Source organism: Schistocerca gregaria, chromosome 2 (assembly GCF_023897955.1).
Source record: "Schistocerca gregaria isolate iqSchGreg1 chromosome 2, iqSchGreg1.2, whole genome shotgun sequence".
Taxonomy (NCBI): Eukaryota; Metazoa; Arthropoda; class Insecta; order Orthoptera; family Acrididae; genus Schistocerca; species Schistocerca gregaria.
Window position 1 is genome coordinate 777,804,748 of NC_064921.1, and position 23,231 is coordinate 777,827,978.

The 23,231-nt window shown below is 41.8% G+C and overlaps 1 protein-coding gene across 1 annotated transcript in view; it reads right to left on the reverse strand.

Moving 5' to 3' along the window:
- Positions 1–22,381, reverse strand: part of LOC126335975 (sodium channel protein Nach-like) — a 212,351-nt gene extending 189,970 nt beyond the window's left edge. The window contains exons 1-2 of the mRNA XM_049999452.1: positions 22,296–22,381; positions 4,594–4,764 (exon numbers count right to left, since the gene is read on the reverse strand). Of these exons, the coding sequence (XP_049855409.1) occupies positions 4,594–4,711 (118 nt within the window). The 5' untranslated portion in view covers positions 4,712–4,764; positions 22,296–22,381. The remainder of the gene's footprint in view (positions 1–4,593; positions 4,765–22,295) is intronic.
- Positions 22,382–23,231: the final 850 nt, after the last annotated feature.

Sequence of the window (23,231 nt, forward strand, 5' to 3'; positions counted from 1 at the left end):
CATTATCTTCGTGTTCGCCCCTTAGATTAGACGATTGCAGCATAAGACTGTTCAAACCGGTCATCTTGAAACAATAAAAGTTTCTATACTGCGATCGCGGAGTACAAAGCCTGTACTTTATTTCCAACCACACCGTTCTCTAAAGTTTCGACCGCTGTTGCAAATGGTATCTTTGATGAATGCTGAATGAGAAAAAGTTAATTTCTTATATGCCAGTGAAAGAAACTGTATTCGTTATCTGATAGGATGAGGATAAGGGGTTTAGATATCTTTTATTTGTGTTAGGCTAGCTTCATTTCTTGCCATTGGTGGAAAAAAACAGCCTGTATTGGCCCTCATCGTCCATGCCTGACCATCTAGATCTATATGTACATGGATACTCTCAAAATTACACTTGAGTGCCTGGGAGAGGATTCATCGACCGGCCTTCACAATAATTCTCTATTATTTCAATGTCAAGCAGCGAGCGGAAAAAACGAACACCCTTATTTATCTTATTTTGTAATGATCGTTTTTCCCTAAGTAGGTCGGCGCCACATTCAAAGGAGAAAGTTGGTGGTTGAAATTTCGTGAGAAGCTCCCACCGCAACGAGAAACGACTTTGTTTTAATGATGTCCATCCCGAATCCTGCATCATTTCAGTGACGCCCTATCCCCTATTTACCAATAATACAAAACGTGCGGCTCTTCTTTGACCTTTCTCGATGTGCTCCAATAATCCTACCCAGTAAGGATCCCACAACGCACAGCAGTACTCCGAAAGAGGACGAACAAGCGTAGAGTAGACAGTCTCTTTAGTAGATATGTTACATCTTCTAAGTGTTCTGCCAATAAAACATAGTCTTTGGTTCGCCTTATCCACAACATTTTGTATGTGTTCTTCGCAGTTTAAGTTATCCGTGGTAGTAATTCCTAGGTATTTAGTTGAATTTACGGCCTTTAGATTTGACTGATTTATCATGCAACCCGAAGTTAAACGGATTCCTTTTAGCACTCATGTGGATGACTTCACACTTTTCATTATTTAGAGTCAATTTCACATTTTCGCATCATACAGATATCGTATCTAAATCTTTTTGCAGTTTGTATTGATCTTCTCATGACTTTACTAGACGATAAAAGACAGCATCATCTGCAAACAACCAAAGACGGCTGCTCATATTGTCTCCTAAATCGTTTATGAAGATAAGGCCGGTTTTACACTATCAAATGTATTTGTCCAATATCTTTGTCAAAGAAATTTGAGGGTGTAATAGGAAACTTTCTCAAATGTCGCCAAATATTTGATCAAATCTAGGGCATCGCTGTAGATTTGATCAAAGAAGTTGCTTGTCTTCTGTTCTCTGCAATGTGACATGTTACCACGTGGAGCGCTAGCATCGCTGCAGCGTTCTGTCATCTGTAGTGTTTTTATAAACATTGCCGGTAAATACAATTGGTGTGTACTGACATCTATAAAATTAATAAAGATTATGAAGCTGATGAGGTGCTTTACAACGTGAGACACCATTCTTAAGCAATTGATGTACGACTTGACGTCCTCCACTACAAGCTCACGTAACAAGTTTTGTTGAATGCTTTTATCGTGTTGTCGTAAAACCCACGCCTTCACCCAGATACGTTTACTTTTTTTCCCCCGCTTCTCTTCCGCATGTGCACACAGAACAATTGTGGTACATGCAACTGCTGTTGACAACAAGTTGTTGTCAGCCATCTTGAACTTTGCCGAAAAGTATGATGACAGTGTAATACTCCTTTTTAGCGCCACGTCAAAGATCTTTGTCAAATATATTTGACGAATATTTGATCACATCTTTGATCAAATCTTTGACAAAGAAATTTGATAGTGTAATACCGGCCTTAGGAACAACTGAGAGCCTCTAACACAGCCTTGGAGATCGTCAGAAATCACTTCTGTTTTGCTCGAAGACTCTCCGTCAATTACTATGAACTGTGACCTCTCTGACAGGAAATCACGAATCCAGTCGCATAACTGAGACTATTATTCCATAAGCCTGTGCTACTTCCTGTCTACCGTGTATGCCATGTTATATTCTGCTTATCAATGTATCCCATGAGGGTCTGTGTGTGTGCCTTACTATTTTGTAGGTTTCGTTTCAGATTTCTTTATATTTTTCTTTGGCTTCCTCAGTCTGTTTACGTAAGAACACCTAGAGATGGGCAAACTCGTTCATCCTTGGGAACTAGTTCACTAGTAATCCCTCTTTTTTGGAAACCGTTCATTTATACTCGTTCACCGTTCATTTGTGTTTTTGTTATATGGCTCTTATGAAAAATTAGTAGCATAAGTGAATGAGGATGAAAGAGGACAAGAAGGGGCACTTGCCTCCCACCTGAAGTACAGAGTTCTTATTCATAACAATTCTCACACACCTGTAATTTTCGTGATTCTGCAAAACCTCTCGGTCAGCCAACTGTAGCGTTATGTGGCTGATCGCAGTGAAATAATATAAGGTAGCGCACGAAATACTGACCCCGAGTACAGACTGCTCGTCAGTTACGCACGATTTGTTGACCGCTACGAACAGAATAGATAAACAAGTAATAATTAGACAGTAAAGAAATAAAAAAAAAACCTAATGCGAACAACAACTTCGAAACAATAGACGATGATTGGTGGGCGACAATGAGCAGTCTAGTACTCGGGGCCGACTTTTCGTGCGCCACCCTGTACCACTGAAATAATATTGCAGAAGTATCATATTCTCTTTACAAAATGTGCCACCAGACACTCGATTAGGGAGTTCACTGCCTAATTACTACATGTTTATCTATTCTGCACGTAGCGGTCAACACATCGTGCGTAATTGGCAAGCAGTCTGTACTCGAGGCCGTTTATTCGTGCGCCACCTTATATTAGTTCACTGTAATCAGCCAGGTTAAAGAGTGGAAAATAAGCTTCAAGGTCAAAGGATACTAATGTTAAGATTAGCCGACGACATTGCTATTCACAGTGAAAGACAGGAAGAATTAAAGCAGATGTTGAATGGAATGGTTCAAATGGCTCTGAGCACTATGGGACTTAACATCCGAGGTCATCAGCCCCCTATTCATAGAACTACTTAAACCTAACTAAGCTAAGGACATATTCACACATCAATGCCCTGCGACCGTAGCAGCAAAGCTGTTCCAGACTGAAGCGCCTAGAAGATTTCGGCCACCGTGGCCGGCTGAATGGAATGAATAGACTAATGTGTACAGAATATGAGTTGAGAGTAATTCGAAGAAAGCCGACAGTAATTAAAGCTGCAGAAATGAGAAAGGAGATAAAGTTTTAAAATCATAAGCCGACCGGAAAGGCCGTGCGGTTCTAGGCGCTTCAGTTTGGAACCGCGTGACCGCCACGGTCGCAGGTTCGAATCCTGCCTCGCGCATGAATGTGTGTGATGTTCTTAGGTTAGTTAGGTTTAAGTAGTTCTAAGTTCTAGGGGACTGATGACCTCAGATGTTAAGGTCCATAGTGCTCAGACCCATTTGAACCTTTTTTTTTTAGCATCATAATTGGTGATCACGAGATACATGAAGATAAGGGATTCTGCTACCTAGGCAGCAATATAACCCACGACGGACTGAGCAAGAAGGACATGAAATGCAGAATAGCACTGGAAAAAAGGCCAATCCTGGGCAAGAGAAGTCTACTAGTATCAAACAAAGGCCTGAATTTAAGGAAGAAATTCCTGAGAATGTTCGTTTGGAGCACAGCATTGTATGGCAGTGAGACATGTACTGCAGGAAAACCGGAACAGAAGAGAACAGAAGAGAACAGAAGAGAACAGAAGCATTTGACATGTGGTCCAACACGTAAATTCTGAAAATTTGGTGGACTGATAAGCTGAGGAATGAGGTTCTCCGCAGAATCGGCGAGGAAACGAATATATGGAAATCACTGGCAAGAAGGGACAGAATGGTAGGACACATTATGACACCAGGGACTAACTTCCATGTACTAGAGGGAGCTGCAGAGGGCCAAAATGTAGAAGAAGACGGAGACCGGAATAAATCCAGCAGATAATTGACGACGGAGGTTGCAAAGGGAAGGGATATGAGAAGGTTGGCATAGGACAGAAATTCGTAGCGGGCCGTGTCAAACCAGTCAGAAGAGGGCTCATGAAAAAAGAAAAAAAAATCTGTGGCCCGAAGTTGGACAAACACACTATTAACCAAGTGGTAACTGTTTTGCCTAAGCAGTGTATCTGTGTAAGCACAAACGTTCGGATTTTAGTATCCTTAGGCGAGAATACATTTTTAAGTACAGAATTTTATATTTATGATTTCTATGTGTTGCATTCGGTTTCTGCACGAGACTGACCAAAAAGGAAAATATAGGGGTGCTTGGGATGGATTCAGTGACTATAACCGCGAAGGCAACAGCTCGTTATGGCCTCACGCAGTGTTTTGTTTGCAACTGCCGTTGCAACCAAGTGTGCAGCTGTGGTATTACACTATTCGCATCCATTGACAGGATGCTTCTTACTAATATCGCGTTTGTGTACAAGTGTTCCTTACAAAATTCGAAATCATTATGTCCCAAACTGTTCACCACCAAATGTCACAATGTCTGCTGGTAGTTACCGTAGAAATGACGCCGAAGGTTCCGCTGCAGCCGTACCACCAAAGCCCGAATCCTAGGCGCGCTCTGTCTGTGAAGCGCTCGTCGTCGTTGTGGCGTAGGCCGTGTAGGAATGGCCATTTCACCTCCATGTCTTCAACTGTCTCTTGTCATTGCCTTTCATCGCGGTAGATCTGAAATAATTGACAGATAAAAGCGGTGAAAAGCTGCTATATACGGATATTTAGGGATGCATGTTTTTTTATGGTACACAGTTTCAGTACATGGTGGCATATTATATGGTGGAGGAAACAGTGCTCTGATCATTATAATCTGCAAATGTTTTATTCAGCAATATAGACACCGTTTCGGGTCTGATATATCCGCCTGCTGAAGTAGTTGAAGTGCTCTTTACCGTCACGACATGGTTATCAGCATGCATCATACACACCTGGAAACTGAAATACGAACACTGTGAATTCATTGTCCCAGGAAGGGGAAACTTTATTGACACATTCCTGGGGTCAGATACATCACATGATCACACTGACAGAACCACAGGCACATAGACACAGGCAACAGAGCATGCACAATGTCGGCACTAGTACAGTGTATATCCACCTTTCGCAGCAATGCAGGCTGCTATTCTCCCATGGAGACGATCGTAGAGATGCTGGATGTAGTCCTGTGGAACGGCTTGCCATGCCATTTCCACCTGGCGCCTCAGTTGGACCAGCGTTCGTGCTGGACTTGCAGACCGCGTGAGACGACGCTTCATCCAGTCCCAAACATGCTCAATGGGGGACAGATCTGGAGATCTTGCTGGCCAGGGTAGTTGACTTACACCTTCTAGAGCACGTTGGGTGGCACGGGATACATGCAGACGCGCATTGTCCTGTTGGAACAGCAAGTTCCCTTGCCGGTCTAGGAATGGTAGAACGATGGGTTCGATGACGGTTTGGATGTACCGTGCACTATTCAATGTCCCCTCGACGATCACCAGAGGTGTACGGCCAGTGTAGGAGATCGCTCCCCACACCATGATGCCAGGTGTTGGCCCTGTGTGCCTCGGTCGTATGCAGTCCTGATTGTGGCGCTCACCTGCACGGCGCCAAACACGCATACGACCATCATTGGCACCAAAGCAGAAGCGTCCCTCCATTCACGCCTGTCGCGACACCACTGGAGGCGGGCTGCACGATGTTGGGGCGTGAGCGGAAGACGGCCTAACGGTGTGCGGGACCGTAGCCCAGCTTCATGGAGGCGGTTGCGAATGGTCCTCGCCGATACCCCAGGAGCAACAGTGTCCCTAATTTGCTGGGAAGTGGCGTGCGGTCCCCTACGGCACTGCGTAGGATCCTACGGTCTTGGCGTGCATCCGTGCGTCGCTGCGGTCCGGTCCCAGGTCGACGGGCACGTGCACCTTCCGCCGACCACTGGCGACAACATCGATGTACTGTGGAGACCTCACGCCCCACGTGTTGAGCAATTCGGCGGTACGTCCACCCGGCCTCCCGCATGCCCACTATACACCCTCGCTCAAAGTCCGTCAATTGCACATAGGGTTCACGTCCACGCTGTCGCGGCATGCTACCAGTGTTAAAGACTGCGATGGAGCTCCGTATGCCACGGCAAACTGGCTGACACTGACGGCGGCGGTGCACAAATGCTGCGCAGCTAGCGCCATTCGACGGCCAACACCGTGGTTCCTGGTGTGTCTGCTGTGCCGTGCGTGTGATCATTGCTTGTACAGCCCTCTCGCAGTGTCCGGAGCAAGTATGGTGGGTCTGACACACCGGTGTCAATGTGTTCTTTTTTCCATTTCCAGGAGTGTAGTTCTAAAGCCGAGATATTAAACAAAACCTAGTCCAAATATCAACGCATACCGTAGAGATGTAGTTCAGTACATCCTGGTACACATGCACGGGTGGCCCTTGCTATTTTTTATCGAATGTGCTGTATAAATGACATTGCGACAGTGTAATGACGCTACATCAGAATATTTCTGTCACAGGCTTAGAACGGTAATGTGTTTGCGAGGTAGTTCAAACAGACGCCAGAAACACGTTTCAAAATAGTTCGACGGAAATGCAAAGTGTCAGCTACCATGGGGCAGCAGTCCGCTATTTATCAACCTTCGTGGAGATGTTCATCACGTAACGAGTATTAAAACATACTACTTTGATTCCATTCGGAACTTATTTCCGTCATCAGCATCGGTGTGATCTCTACTGGCAAGACGACATACTTGCATTCGTCATGACATGGAAGCAAACAGCCTCCAAAGGTCATTCTGAGGAATTTCTTGCCATGCCTGAAACTCGTGCTGCCAGTTCATGAAGATCGCTGGATCGAGACTGCTCTTCCCATTGCATACCCGACGTGCTGCGGTGAATGAATCAGGGGACTGGGCAGATCAGTCTAAGACCCGTACATTCCTAACCGCAGTGTGAGGTCTCACATTATCTTACTGAAATATGTCACTTGATATTCTGTGTAAAAGTATGCCTCTAAGCAGCTTATATAAATTATATTTTCCTTTATTATTTTCTTCTGTTCATTATATTTAGTACTAAATGTCTATACATTCAAATTATACAGCTGTCTAAACATATTTATCTATTTAGCATATGGCTAGCATCACATCACACAAGGAAATGTTTTTTCTTTAAAAATAAATATGCAGGTATTTGACACATAGGAAGGAAAGTCATTATTATATTTTGATAAATTTCAAGTATTTACGAGCCACAGAAGGTCGTAGGATATAATGGAACATACTATTATTGCTATTACTTTGTCTTTGTTTTCTTTTTCCCTCGTTCATAATTCTGTATCATAGATAACCTTAATATAGAAAAACAGAGATGTTCTTCAATTTTTTAGATTCATCTAGTGGGTGGACGTGTGACGAGTTCTGCCGCACTGGTATTGTTCAGAAGTGTGTATTCTAATTGTGCGTTAGAAAATATTAAAAACTCATATCGAGATAGTAAAGTTCATTCATTCATTCTTGCCGACCATACCCGTCTTCATATCCCCGCGACGCGCCGACAAATCCTGCATCAAGAGGATCGAAGCTAACAAGAAGAATTCGTGTGAGCAGAGGAGGGGCGATCCGGAGCCAGTATTGTCATACCAATCTCCAAGCATAATAGCGATAACAAAACGGATGTACTCAAATTTACTAATGTTAGATACTGAATATATGTACGTAATCTTGAAGGGCTGTTTATATTAACGCCAGTTATAGTTCACCCGACGAGTGGGATGTGAACAGACTTTTAAATTGTCGAGATAAATTTTTTTTTGAATAAATGATCCATTTTTGTCGTTACAAGAAACTAATGAGGCATTTGTTACGTTTGTTACATGTCCGTGAGATTGGAAATATTTACAGCGTGAAGGAGCTAAGTAAAAATTAAATACTGCCTACGAACAAGACGCGCCGGGAAAGCTGATTTCAGTGGTAAAGGTAGGAAGCTGCTACGCTGTATGCTTATATAGCAGCGTTGTGCGCCGTCTCTCACACAATAAATAATCTCTTTGCCTTCCAATTATCTCACTTTTATGACGCTCGATGAGACAGTTTCTCAGTTCTCACCTGGAATCATTTTTCCAAATAGTGAAACTGAAGCGCGCGACAGCGAAACTTCCTCTGGCTATTTGCTCACCACGTCGCGAACGCAAGAGCAGGAAACAGTTCACGAAAACAACGTAAATACTGGTGACACACACAATTTGACACAACTCATTCAACTAATAACACGACAGCTTACAAAGCAACAAGAATTACAGGAAAATGTAGGACAACAGTTTACACAGCAAAATAAGGCATTTAACGATTTCAAGAATAGTATTAGTCAACAGTTCAGTGAGGTGAGGAAAACTATGAATTATCTGACGAATTATCCGGTAAGTTCACAGAGCTCGGTAAATAACTAAAACAAGAAATAATTACCGACATGTCCCGCAATATACATTAACTGAAAAAGTAACATCCGTAGATTGTAAACAGGAACAACTTGCTGGTGAGTTGCAAAACCTTAGTGAAGCATATTCTCAAACTCAGGAGACGAAATGCCAAGTGGATGCGTCGGTAAAAAATGTGACGAACGCAGTCAGCGAGTTGTAAGACGTATGCAGAAACCTACGTACAGAAATACACAAAATTGAGTCTAAGAGTAGATCAGTTAAGGTTAGAGTCAGATTTTCCCAAAAAACAGAGAGATAAGTTATGTGCAGATGTAAAGGAAATAACTGAAAAGGCTGAAGCCGGGATGCTGGATAAGGGATGCACCCTTGCTGAAAAAGTAGTATCAGAATGCAAAATTTACGTAGATACCGTAGAACAAGCTCTAAAAGAGAAAGAAAGTCAAATTTTAGCTAAAATAGACTCGGTTTTAAAGGAAGCAGGGGAAAGATTATGAGGCAGTGTTGCTAAAACTACTGACATTCCAAAACAACGTATGATGGAAAATAAACCTATGATTTTAGATACCTTCATTGGTTACCCACAATACGGGGTTAGCCCGTCGAATGAAAATAGCGAAGGTAGCACAATGCAACAACACTTTCCGGCAGCTGCACCTGTCGAGCAAGCGCGGTTGCCATGCGCTGCCCCACAAGCGAACATAAACACGCCTGTCACTGGCCGTGCGACGTGTTTTTCAACATTATTTGCAGATGAGGGACAATTTCCAACATTTACTTCCGAAGGGAAGGGAACACACCCTGTGGTCTTTATCAGAGCATTTCGAAATGTTTTACCTCGTACCTGGACCGAAGCTCATAAAATTAGATTTGTTGTTGGATACACACGGGGTGCCGGCCGCTGGTGGCCGAGCGGTTCTGGCGCTACAATCTGGAACCGCGCGACCGCTACGGTCGCAGGTTCGAATCCTGCCTCGGGCATGTATGTGTGTGTTGTCCTTAGGTTAGTTAGGTTTAAGTAGTTCTAAGTTCCAGGGGGCTTATGACCTCAGCTGTTGAGTCCCATATCGCTCAGAGCCATTTTTTTGTTTTTTTTTTTTAACACACGGGGTGTCGTTATGCTATAGGCTACGGACATGGCGGAACGTTGCCACTACAAAAAATGGCTCTGAGCACTATGGGACTTAACTTCTGAGGTCATCAGTCCCCTAGAACTTAGAACTCCATAAACCTAACTAACCTAAGGACATCACACACAGCCATGCCCGAGGTAGGATTCCAACCTGCGACCGTAGTGGTCTCGCGGTTCCAGACTGTAGCGCCTAGAACCGCTCCGCCACAGCGGCCGGCGTTGGCACTACAGTTTGAGAGGGCATTTCTGGATAAGTATTGGCCTGAGGAAGTGCGAGAGAGGCTCAGGCGTGAAGTATTCAACCCACATCCGTTCAACAGCAAGTACGGAAGCTTTTCCCTTTAAGTACCAGTGTCCTATTTATTTATAAATACACAATAAATTATTAATTTGCATCTATTACTGTTCTATGTCATTTGTTGATGCTTTTTATAACAAATGTATGCTAAGAGGAAATTAAAAGCAATAAATCCTACCATTAATTCATTATTGAATACTAAGGCACACTTTTCGTTACTACAGGTATTTACTTTATCGACAATTTAGTAATATTTTAAATATGTGGCAAAGATCTTTTTGCCATTATTTATAGCCAATAATGTGTCTTTTAAACTACTTTCATTGTTAGCTCAATTGGAGTTACATTCATTGTTTTCCATTGTTATAAAATTTGGTGTACTCGAAATAGGACACTGGGACTTGGTGTTATCATTTCAGTTATTTGTATTGCTGCACGTTCCAATATGAAACTCTGCTATTGCTGTTTTTTTTTCTTTTTAGAACGTGGTAATTTTTCCAGATTTTGTTGCTGGGGTGTAATGACCCCTCTTTTATATATAAATTAGAGGATATGAAGTTACTTTGCAATTTACAGCGTATTATGTAAGAATATTTATGAATATGTTACCCATTAGTAAATAATACAGTTCCAGATGGACATTTTATCCGAGACAAGCCTATTAGCTTTGGCTATAAGTTGTGGTCTCTTTGTGGAGCAATTGGCTACTGTTTCAAATTTGATTTATACTGTGGAAAGAATCCAGAAGATACTGCAAGGGATGACCTACTATTGGGATCTAGAGTAGTCCTGAACATGTTGGACTGCATTGAAAAGCCCGAGAATCATTGTGTGTACTTTGACAAATTCTTCACTAGTAGAGATCTTCTGATTCATCAGACAAATTTGGGTTTTCAAACAACTGGGACTGTCAGAGAGAATCGAGTCGGTGACTGTCCACTACTGAATGGCAACGAACCAGACACAGTGAGGAAACTATGATTACCAGCTCGACAGAAATGGTGAAGACTTATTTGTTCGATGGCACGACAACAGATGCGTTTCTACAATTGAGACAAATTTTGACCAAGTTGAACCTTTGGGACCAGCTACGCGGTACATCTACATCTAAATTTATACTCCGCAAGCCACCCAACGGTGTGTGGCCGAGGGCACTTTACGTGCCACTGTCATTAACTCCCTTTTCTGTTTCAGTCGCGTAAGGTTCGCGGGAAGACGACAGTCTGAAAGCCTCCGTGCGCGCTCGAATCTCTCTAATTTTACATTCGTTATCTCCTCGGGAGGTATAAGTAGGGGGAAGCAATATATTCGATACCTCATCCAGAAACGGACCCTCTCGGAACCTGGCGAGCAAGTTACACCGCGATGCACAGCGCCTCTCTTGCAGAGTCTGCCACTTGAGTTTGCTAAACATCTCCGTAACGCTATCGTGCTTACCAAATAGCCCTGTGACGAAACACGCCGCTCTTCTTTGAATCTTCTCTATCTCCTCCATCAACCCGATCTGGTACGGATCCCACACTGATGAGCAATACTCAAGTATAGGTCGAACGAGTGTTTTGTAAGCCAACTCCTTTGTTGATGGACTACATTTTCTAAGGGCTATCCCAATGAATCTCAACCTGGTACCCGCCTTACCAACAATTAATTTTATGTGATCATTCCACTTCAAATCGTTCCGCACGCATACTCCCAGATATTTTACAGAAGTAACTGCTACCAGTGTTTGTTCCGCTATCATATAATCATACAATAAAGGATCCTTTTTTCTATGTATTCGCAATACATTACATTTGACTATCTTAAGGGTCAGTTTCCACTCCCTGCACCAAGTGCCTATCCGCTGCAGATCTTTTTACATTTCGCTACAATTTTCTAATGCTGCAACTTCTCTGTATACTACAGCATCATCCGTGAAAAGCCGCGTGGAACTTCCGACACTATCTACTAGGTCATTTATATATATTGTGAAAAGCAGTGGTCCCACAACACTCCCCTGTGCCACGCCAGAGGTTATTTTAACGTCTGTAGACGGATCTCCATTGATAACAACATGCTGTGTTCTGTTTGCTAAAAACTCTTCAATCCAGCCACACAGCTGGTCTGATATTTCGTAGGCTCTTACTTTGTTTATCAGGCGACAGTGCGGAACTGTATCGAACGCCTTCCGGAAGTCGATGAAAATAGCATCTACCTGGGAGCCTGTATCTAATATTTTCTGAGTCTCATAAACAAATAAAGCGAGTTGGGTCTCACACGATCGCCGTTTCCGGAATCCATGTTGATTCCTACAGAGTAGATTCTGGGTTTCCAAAAACGACATAATACTCGGACAAAAAACATGTTCTAAAATTCTACAACAGATCGACGTTAGAGGTATAGGTCTATAGTTTTGCGCATCTGCTCGACGACCCTTCTTGAAGACTGGGACTACCTGTGCTCTTTTCCAATCATTTGGAACCTTCCGTTCCTCTAGAGACTTGCGGTACACGGCTGTTAGAAGGGAGCAAGTTCTTTCGCGTACTGTGTGTAGAATCGAATTGGTATCCCGTCAGGTCTAGTGGACTTCCCTGTGTTGAGCGATTCCAGTTGCTTTTCTATTCCTTGGACACTTATTTCGATGTCAGCCATTTTTTCGTTTGTTTAGAGAAGGAACTGCAGTGCGGTCTTCCTCTGTGAAACAGCTTTGGAAAAAGGTGTTTAGTATTTCTGCTTTACGCATGTCATCCTCTGTTTCAATGCCATCATCATCCCGGAGTGTCTGGATATGCTGTTTCGAGCCACTTACTAATTTAACGTAAGACCAGAACTTCCTAGGATTTTCTGTCAAGTCGGTACATAGAATTTTACTTTCGAATTCACTGAACGCTTCACGCATAGCCCTCCTTACGCTAACTTTGACATCGTTTAGGTTCTGTTTGTCTGAGAGGTTTTGGCTGCGTTTAAACTTGGAGTGAAGCTCCCTCTGCTTCCGCAGTAGTTTCCTAACTTTGTTGTTAAACCACGGTGGGTTTTTCCCGTCCCTCACAGTTTTACTCGGCACGTACCTCTCTAAAACGCATTTTACAATTGCCTTAAACTTTTTCCATAAACACTCAACATTGACAGAGTCGGAACAGAAATTTTCGTTTTGATCTCTTAGGTACTCTGAAATCTGCCGTCTATTACTCTTGCTAAACAGATAAACCTCCCTCCCTTTTTTTATATTCCTATGAACTTCCATATTCAGGGATGCTGCAACGGCCTTATGATCACTGATTCCCTGTTCTGCACTTACAGAGTCGAAAAGTTCGGGTCTGTTTGTTATCAGTAGGTCCAAGATCCAAGACAAGCAAGAAGGAAGACACAAGTGCAACAACCTGCCGTTTTGAAGTCATATAACGCGTACATGGGAGGTGTTGACCACCATGACTGGTTAGTTGGAAAATATGCGACGGTTATTAGAGGGAAAAAGTGGTACTGTGTCCTATTACACGTTTGCTGGAAATGGCCCTCGTAAATGCCTGACTCTTCTACAGACTAGTACATGGGAAAAAATTCACAGGATTTACTGGATTTCAGAAGTGCTGTTACAGTTACATATCTGATATTGGACACTGGAAAACCGAATATTGGACGTCCAATGAAATACCCATCGAGTCAGTTGAGAGTGATACCAGACATCAGGCTCGATGGAATTAGTCATATGATTGACAAAAGAAGCACACAAAGAAGATGTGTAAGAGCTAAATGCAACGGGAAGCCAAAAACATATTGTGTTAAATGCCGTGTAATACTGTGTATGAAGTGGATTGTACCATTTCACAAGAAATAAATAGTTGAGACTAGAATACAGTTTAGTATGTTAAACGATACTGTTAGATCCCAGTGTACTATTTTGAGGACGGCCATTATATGAGCACGTATAAATATTTTTTAGCTATTTTTGTAGTTATTGTGGTTCATACACTATCTACATTATAATTAAGTAATAAAAAAATCAATTAAAAAAATAATTTGGGACTTAATGGGTTAAGGGCCTGTTTCGAAAAATATTTGAATAAAACCAGATAGTGGACTAACCCGGTATCTCAAGTAAACGTGCTGAAAATTTTAAAGAGTCGTCTTCCTGTCCACGTTAGGGAAAAACTCATTACCATTCCGGAACTCGACGCTGAATACTTTCTATCTGTACTGGACTCAATAGATTTAATATACGAAGAGAGACTAGTACAACCGAAGCCTGTTAATACGCCGATAGCGACACAGAGATTTACGGACCAACAAGTAAACACGGATGGCTACCTTACCCCTCACAGACCTATGGTAATGGTAACAGTAAGCACAACAGCCCCCCCCCCCCCCCCCATGACCCACGGACCTTGCCGTGGTGAGGAGGCTTGCGTACCTCATCGATACAGATAGCCGTACTGTAGGTACAACCACAACGGAGGGGTATGTGTTGAGAGGCCAGACAAACGTGTGGTTCCTGAAGAAAGGCAGCAGACTTTTCAGTAGTTGCAAGGGCAACAGTCTGGATGATTGACTGATCTGGCCTTGTAACAATAACCAAAACGGCCTGACTGTGCTGGTACTGCGAACGGCTGAAAGCAAGGGGAAACTACGGCCGTAACCTTTCCCGAGGGCATGCAGCTTTACTGTATGATTAAATGATGATGGCGTCCTCTTGGGTAAAATATTCCGGAGGTAAAATAGTCCCCCATTCGGATCTCCGGGCGGGGAATACTCAAGAGGAAGTCGTTATCAGGAGAAAGAAAACTGGCGTTCTACGGATCGGAGCGTGGAATGTCAGATCCCTTAATCGGGCAGGTAGGTTAGAAAATTTAAAAAGGGAAATGGACAGGTTAAAGTTAGATATAGTGGGAATTAGTGAAGTTCGGTGGCAGGAGGAACAAGACCTCTGGTCAGGTGAATACAGGGTTATAAACACAAAATCAAATAGGGGTAATGCAGGAGTAGGTTCAATAATGAATAGGAAAATAGGAATGCGGGTAAGCTACTACAAACAGCATAGTGAACGCATTATTGTGGCCAAGATAGATACGAAGCCCACACCTACTACAGTAGTACAAGTTTATATGACAACTAGCTCTGCAGATGACGAAGAAATTGATGAAATGTATGATGAGATAAAAGAAATTATTCAGATAGTGAAGGGTGACGAAAATTTAATAGTCATCATTGACTGGAATTCGGTAGTAGGAAAAGGGAGAGAAGGAAACGTAGTAGGTGAATATGGACTGGGGCAAAGAAATGAAAGAGGAAGCCGCCTGGTGGAATTTTGCACAGAGCACAACTTAATCATAGCTAACACTTGGTTCAAGAACCATGAAAGAAGGTGTATACATGGAAGAAGCCTGGATATACCGACAGGTTTCAGATAGATTATATAATGGTAAGACAGAGATTTAGGAACCAGGTTTTAAATTGTAAGACATTTCCAGGGGCAGATGTGGACTCTGACCACAATCTATTGGTTATGACCTGTAGATTAAAACAGAAGAAACTGCAAAAATGTGGGAAATTAAGGAGATGGGACCTAGATAAACTGAAAGAATCAGAGGTTGTACAGAGTTTCAGGGAGAGCATAAGAGAACAATTGTTAGGAATGGGGGAAATAAATACAGTAGAAGAAGAATGGGTAGCTTTGAGGGATGAAGTAGTGAAGGCAGCTGAGGATCAAGTAGGTAAGAAGACGAGGGCTAGTAGAAATCTTTGTGTAACAGAAGAAATATTGAATTTAATTGATGAAAGGAGAAAAAATAAAAATGCAATAAATGAAGCAGGCAAAAAGGAATACAAACGTCTCAAAAATGAGATCGACAGGAAGTGCAAAATGGCTAAGTAGGGATGGCTAGAGGACAAATGTAAGGATGTAGAGGCTTATCGCACTAGGGGTAAGATAGATACTGCCTACAGGCAAATTAAAGAGACCTTTGGAGATAAGAGAACCACTTGTATGAACATCAAGAGCTCAGATGGAAACCCAGTTCTAAGCGAAGAAGGGAAAGCAGAAAGGTGGAAGGAGTATATAGAGGGTCTATACAAAGGCGATGTACTTGAGGACAATATTATGGAAATGGAAGAGGATGTAGATGAAGATGAAATGGGAGAGACGATACTGCGTGAAGAGTTTGACAGAGCACTGAAAGACCTGAGTCGAAACAAGGCCCCCAGAGTAGACAACATTCCATTGGAACTACTAACAGCCTTGGGAGAGCCAGTCCTGACAAAACTCTACCATCTGGTGAGCAAGATGTATGAGACAGGCGAAATACCCTCAGACTTCAAGAAGAATATAATAATTCCAATCCCAAAGAAAGAAGGTATTGACAGATGTGAAAATTACCGAACAATCAGTTTAATAAGTCATAGCTGCAAAATACTAACACGAATTCTTTACAGACGAATGGAAAAACTAGTAGAAGCCGACCTGGGGGAAGATCAGTTTGGATTCCGTAGAAATACTGGAACAGGCAATACTGACCTTACGACTTATCTTAGAAGAAAGATTAAGAAAAGGCAAACCTGCGTTTCCAGCATTTGTAGACTTAGAGAAAGCTTTTGACAATGTTGACTGGAATACACTGTTTCAAATTCTAAAGGTGGCAGGGGAGAAATACAGGGAGCAAAAGGCTATTTACAATTTGTACAGAAACCAGATGGCAGTTATAAGAGTCGAGTTACATGAAAGGGAAGCAGTGGTTGGGAAGGGAGTAAGACAGGGTTGTAGCCTCTCCCCGATGTTATTCAATCTGTATATTGAGCAAGCATTAAAGGAAACAAAAGAAAAATTTGGAGAAGGTATTAAAATCCATGGAGAAGAAATAAAAACCTTGAGGTTCGCCGACGACGTCATTCTGTCAGAGACAGCAAGGGACTTGGATGAGCAGTTTAATGGAATGGACAGTGTCTTGAAAGGAGGATATAAGATGAACATCAATAAAAGCAAAACGAGGATAATGGAATGTAGTCGAATTAAGTCGGGTGATGCTGAGGGAATTAGACTAGGAAATGAGACACTTAAAGTAGTAAAGGAGTTTTGCTATTTAGGGAGTAAAATAACTGATGATGGTCGAAGTAGAGAGAATATAAAATGGCACAACTTGACAAGAAGAAGGGATCGGTTGGTAGGACATGTTCTGAGGCATCAAGGGATCACCAATTTAGTATTGGAGGGCAGCGTGGAGGGTAAAAATCGTAGATGGAGACCAAGAGATGAATACACTAAGCAGATTCAGAAGGATGTAGGTTGCGGTAGGTACTGGGAGATGAAGAATCTTGCACAGGATAGAGTAGCATAGAGAGCTGCACAAACCAATCTCACGACTGAAGACCACAACAACAACAACAACAACAACAAGTACAACAGCACTGGAGAGAGCCGTAAATACAAAGGTGGATATAAAAGAAATGGGCAAAAGTTTAGCAAAAACAATTACACTGGGCGAGTAGCGGCTAGCCTCACAATATGTTGACATAAGCTTCCGGCAATAATCAGCCGATCGCTTGGCAAGCGCCAAACAATAACAGACAACCGAATAACGCACAAGCAGCGCAATTCGGCCAGCAAAGTAAAATACATATGCTGACTAACACGCAAAGGCAAAAAGCATTTCAGTGGAGAGCCTCTCGGGACAACCATACACCAAGGCTGAACATAGTCGAAGTTACGCCTAATCTAGAGGTCGATGCCATCGTGACTCAGGAAAACTTGAACCGGTCACGGGGCCCCGTTCTGTGACCTTGGAGGGGAGTGGGGGCACGAACTTGATCGACAATTGATCATGGTAATTATGTAAGAGATGATCTGTATCAAGGTACTGAGGGTACGCAGAAAAACTGAACACAGGACGAGGTACAAACTACTGTTAAAGCCAAAATATTTGATCTTGAAGTACCCATTGTGTTTGACACAGGTGCTACGACTAATTTGGTGTCATAGGGATTCTTTCAAGAATTGAAGGAACGTAGACGTATACCTAAAATGGCAGTGCAAATTTGCAAGATACAAACTGCCATTGGTCAGAAACCGAAAGCAGTCGAGATACAAGCCTTAATTCCCGTACAATTTGGACAGCTTTCTGTACGATGCAGTTTTTTGATAGTAGAGAAATTAATAGCTGATTGGTTAACCCATATGGACATACCAAGTACAAACTGATATAGGAGAGGGCCAATGTTGGCTCTGAGCACTATGGGACTCAACTGCTGTGGTCATCAGTCCCCTAGAACTTAGAACTACTTGAACCTAACTAACCTAAGGACATCACACACATCCATGCGCGACGCACGATTCGAACCTGCGACCGTAGCAGTCGCGCGGTTCGAGGGCCAATGTCATTTCACTGTAAATGACCTATTATTTGAAATAGACCTGATCAGGGGAAATACTAATAGATGTAAGACTGAAGTTACTCACAATCTTGAAGTTCAGTTGGTAAATCCTATAGTTATGTTTGTCAACACATACAGTAGCGAACAGTCGTCAGCAGAACAAACAAACTCTAACACAATAAACAGAAAGGTACATAAGAAAGAGGTATTAGAGATCATTGAGCCACTGTACACTTACCTATCAACGTGCTTGCCTAAGGAACAGCAAGCGGAACTTAGGGAACTGATACTTGCTTATGTACATGTATTTGAAAAAAGACCAGGTATAATTAAGGATTTCTTGTACAAAATGGAAGTGTATCCTCACGAAACGTTTTGTTCTACCTCATACCGTATACCTTGGACAAAGAGGGAAGCAGTAGGGAAATAACATAACAGGATGCCTGAATGGAACATAATGCAACCATCATTTTACCTTTATTGTGGTCCTATCTTGGCTGTGAGTCAACCAGATGGCAAGGTGCGTTTTGTCCTCGACTCACGACGTATTAATAAGATTATTGTACCTGTACGAATACGTGCAGACAATTTTGAGGAACAGCTTATGAAATACCATAGTGCTAAATTTCTTACTATAATTGACCTCTGATCTTCATATTGGCAAATAAAACTACATGAAGAATATCGGAAGTATACCGCCTTAGTATGTGGGGGCAGGAGCTTCGAATTTCAAGTATTACCGCTTGGATTGAACATTAGTGCAGGTGTATTTATCTCTGCACTTGACAGAGTGCTAGGACCCAAACTTTTGAGTAAGGTCACAGTATACGTGGACGACCTACCCACTTGCGTAGAACATTTAAGATTAATTGAACAATTATTGAGCCGTGTTTCCGAGTATGGTGTAACAGCAAATCTCAATAAATCTAATTTTGGACAAGAAAAGGTAAAATTTTTAGAACACATGATCTCTTCGGAAGTCATACTGCCAGATACTAAAAAATTTGATGCCATTAAGAACTGCCCTATTCCGCAAAACAAGAAACAATTAAATTCATACTTGGCCTAGTGTCACTTTTCAGGAAATTCACTCCCAACCAACTTATGAATAGTGATGCTTTACTCAATCTTCTCCGGAAAAACAGACCTTGGGTATGGGACAAACAACTTCAAACGGATTTCGAAAATATCAAGCGAGCCTCATTAAATGATAATATTTTATCTCAACCAGACATGAAAAAAAAATTTTGTTTATGAACCGACGCATCTTCTCACAGTTAGGTGCATGCCTTTTCCAAATGGTAGAAGAAGGAATCTCATCCCTAAAGTAATTAGCTTCGCCAGTCGCACCTTATCCTAAGCTGAACATTCATATTCAGTCACGGAGTTAGAGGGTTTGTGTGTAATTTGGTCCTTTAAAAAGTTTGAATATTTGCTTTGGATAAGCACGCAAAACTGTACTGTGATCATCAGTCCATATCGTTTTTGTTAACTTGTGAATTGCTGTACCGACGGATAGCCAGGTGGTGTATGTATCTTAAAGAACTCGGTTTTGAAATAGTACACATAAAAGGGAATCAAAACGTAATAGCTAATGCTCTCGACTACCACAAGGCTTAGAGGAATTAAACGATCTTTTAGGGCAGGAAGGTGAAATAAGAGCTGTTTTAATGGAGGACAAAACATTCCGATCATACTTTGTGCACATGTGCAAACATGTGGAGCAATTACAGCAAGAAGACACATGCTGGAGTAAAGTAAGAGCAAAACTTGGAAGTAACGGCAATGAAAAATTAAAAAGGTTTTTCACTATTTACGAAGGCGTTTTGTTCCATAGGAAACCTCCAGAACTAGAGAAATGGAGCGTGTGTTTGCCAGAGGAATATGTGGATGTTTTTATCTTACACGCACACAATGCTTGGGGCCATTATGGCTCAACAAAATGCACTGATAAAATAGATAAATATTTTTATTTCCCCAACCTTAGACGAAGAATACTACAGGTAGTAAGAAAGTGTATTGTTTGACCGAAAGCAAAACATTCTAACGTCTCTGAACATATAGAACTACATCCCATTGTGGCTAAGAAACCTTTAGAAAAGGTACATTAGATGTGGTGGGACCATATCCCAGAGGTAAAGGGGGAGTAAAATATATAGTAGATCTGTATGATATTTTCACTAAATATGTAAAACTGTATGCTATACAGAAAGTTACAACCAGTTCAATAAGACGAATTAAAGAGGATTATTTTGTAAGAGTAGGAAAACCAGAAGTCATGTTAACAGGTAATGCCTCATATTTTGTGGAAAGTAAATGGAAAGAGTTTGTAGATTCCAACCGAATGAAACACATTTTAGTATCCAAATTTCATCCCGAAGCGTCCCCGATAGCAAGGGTGTTAAAGGAATTCAACAAGTTTGTGAAGACCTATATACCTCGTAAACATACCAAGTGGATTGAATATGTCACTCCTTTCTCACAAGTTGTTAACAACCTTTCCCATACATCCACTGGACTTACACCAAATGAGCTGATGTTCAATTGCAAACAGGTAGACGAATGGGAGAAACCTTTACCCGAGATACCGATACCGGAATTATCACTGGATGATAAAATACGTCAAGCAGTAATTAACCTTGAAACCTGGGCCAAATGTAGGAAACGAATTTACGACAAGAAGCTGAAACGTACAACACAGTTTTACATAGGGCAAAAGGTGTTACTTAGCACACATCCCAAATCTACAAAAACTGGAAAACTGAACCGTAAGTGGCAATTACTATACACCGGCCCATACATAATTACAAAAATACCCTACCCGGGAGCATACAGTTTGGCACAAGTGAACACGGGTAAAGACAAGAGCCACATAAAGACTTAGAGAACGTTTATATATTGAAGAAGAGGGTATGCAGCCATTTGTATACCTCTTCGTTGTACATATGTATATTAACATTAAATTTAGGATGCTGGTAAATCACATTCCAGAGTTTGTTGTTAGTTGATACGGAAAATGTTTGTTTAGGTTTTTTCTTGTATGTCATATGTATAAATGATAAGGTAAGTGGATATAGAAGGAAGAACTTTACTTTTGTGTGTCTAGAGATGGCGATACTTTAAACACAACGCTACGCCTTGCGCGTAGCCCAGTTGTAAATGAATAAACAAAGTTGTGAAACACGGTAGCGCGCACTGCAATACACAAGTCGTCGCGGCGTTAGTGGTAGCAGAGCGAAGCAGCGCATGAGCAGTGGGAAGAAAAGTCAACAAACCGCAAGCGCGTTCGCGCCAGGCACAGCTGAAAGGGATGGAGCACTCAGAACCAACAAGCCCTATAAGCTACAGCCTGCACTAGCATTTTAAAGCCTATTACATAAACTGGGGCAAAGAAAATTAAGAGAGAGTCTATACTACAACTACGAATATCTACACAATACAAAAATGGTTCAAATGGCTCTAAGCACTATGGGACTTAACATGTGAGGTCATCAGTTCCCTAGACTTAGAACTACTTAAACTTAACTAACCCAAGGACATCACACACATCCATGCCCGAGGCAGGATTCGAACCTGCTACCGTAGCAGCAGCGCGGTTCCGGACTGAAGCGCCTAGAACCGCTCGGTCACAAGGCCGGCTATCTACACAATACACAAAAGATAAACTGAGGGATTATATACACGGAAGGGAATCCTAAACTACGAAATATTTACTGAAGCTAAGTTACTATGTAGGCCCCACACTATGTCTATATATTTACAAATGTAAGTATATAACGTACACGTACTAATTATAATGAAAGGGGCCAGAAAATCCCTGCTCCAGGTAAACAAGCGAGTACAATATGAGTGCGAACTGAATAAGAGGTCGCACCACGCTGATAATACACTTTATCTTTCAGATTTGCAAGGTAGGTAGGGACGCATACATGACATTAAATGAGTTTGATTGCACGACCGCACCCGGAAGTAAATGAATACATAAGAAAGAGGTATTAGTGATCATTGAGCCACTGTACACTTACCTATGAAGATTTAGTTTTAAGTTGGTATTAAGTTTTTTCTTCCAGTGCTGTGCTCGACAACGTCGTAGAAGCGGCAAGAAATTTACCTTGTCGGCGGATGTTGGACGTACGGCTGGTATCCCCACTGAATAAGTGTGAACGACACGTTCTAAAGTGAAGAAAGATAAATGCTTGTCGAGTGTTAGGTGCCATATAAACATAAGAAAGGTCCTCACCACAAGTAAATACAGTTGTAATTTATTATATGTATGAATGTGATAGTATGAAAATATGTGTAGAAGAATACAGTTGCAGTACGTCACATATCACCATGCTGAACTAAGGTGGAGCACTACCAAATAATCAAGGGGTCGAACCCTAACTACTGTGAGCGTCGACTACACAAGAAAGCGTGAAACATCTGATTTACATTGAATTTTTTTGAACACGTTAGCTACTTATATAAACATTGTTTTACGCCCATTGTACCTGACATATAGTATTGATAATACACCTCTGTATACCTCAGCAAATGAAACGGTTATCCCTTATAAGATAAACATAATCAGTAAATATTGAGGTGCACTCTAAGCACTGAATAAGTATTCGAAACGATTGGTATAGTCAGCTTTGGGTTGTGTTCATAAACAACAAACTATTTTGTTCTTCGGAACACAGTTAAGACCAACAACGAGACGTAACTGAGCACATAAATGCCTTTCCGCGAAATTTCCTCAACCCTGTAGTGTGTAGATCCTTCCAGGAGAATGCTAGAGAGGCGAGGCCACGTGTAGTTATATACGTTATATAAGCAGCACGTAGAATCTGTTGTAGCGACTATTGTTTACATTTTTTAATTGTTTGAACTTGGTAAATATGATCCGACAAGAAGTCACAATAAATTGAAGTGAAATGTATGTCAGTTTATGCCAAGAAAAGGATCTATTAGTGTATGAA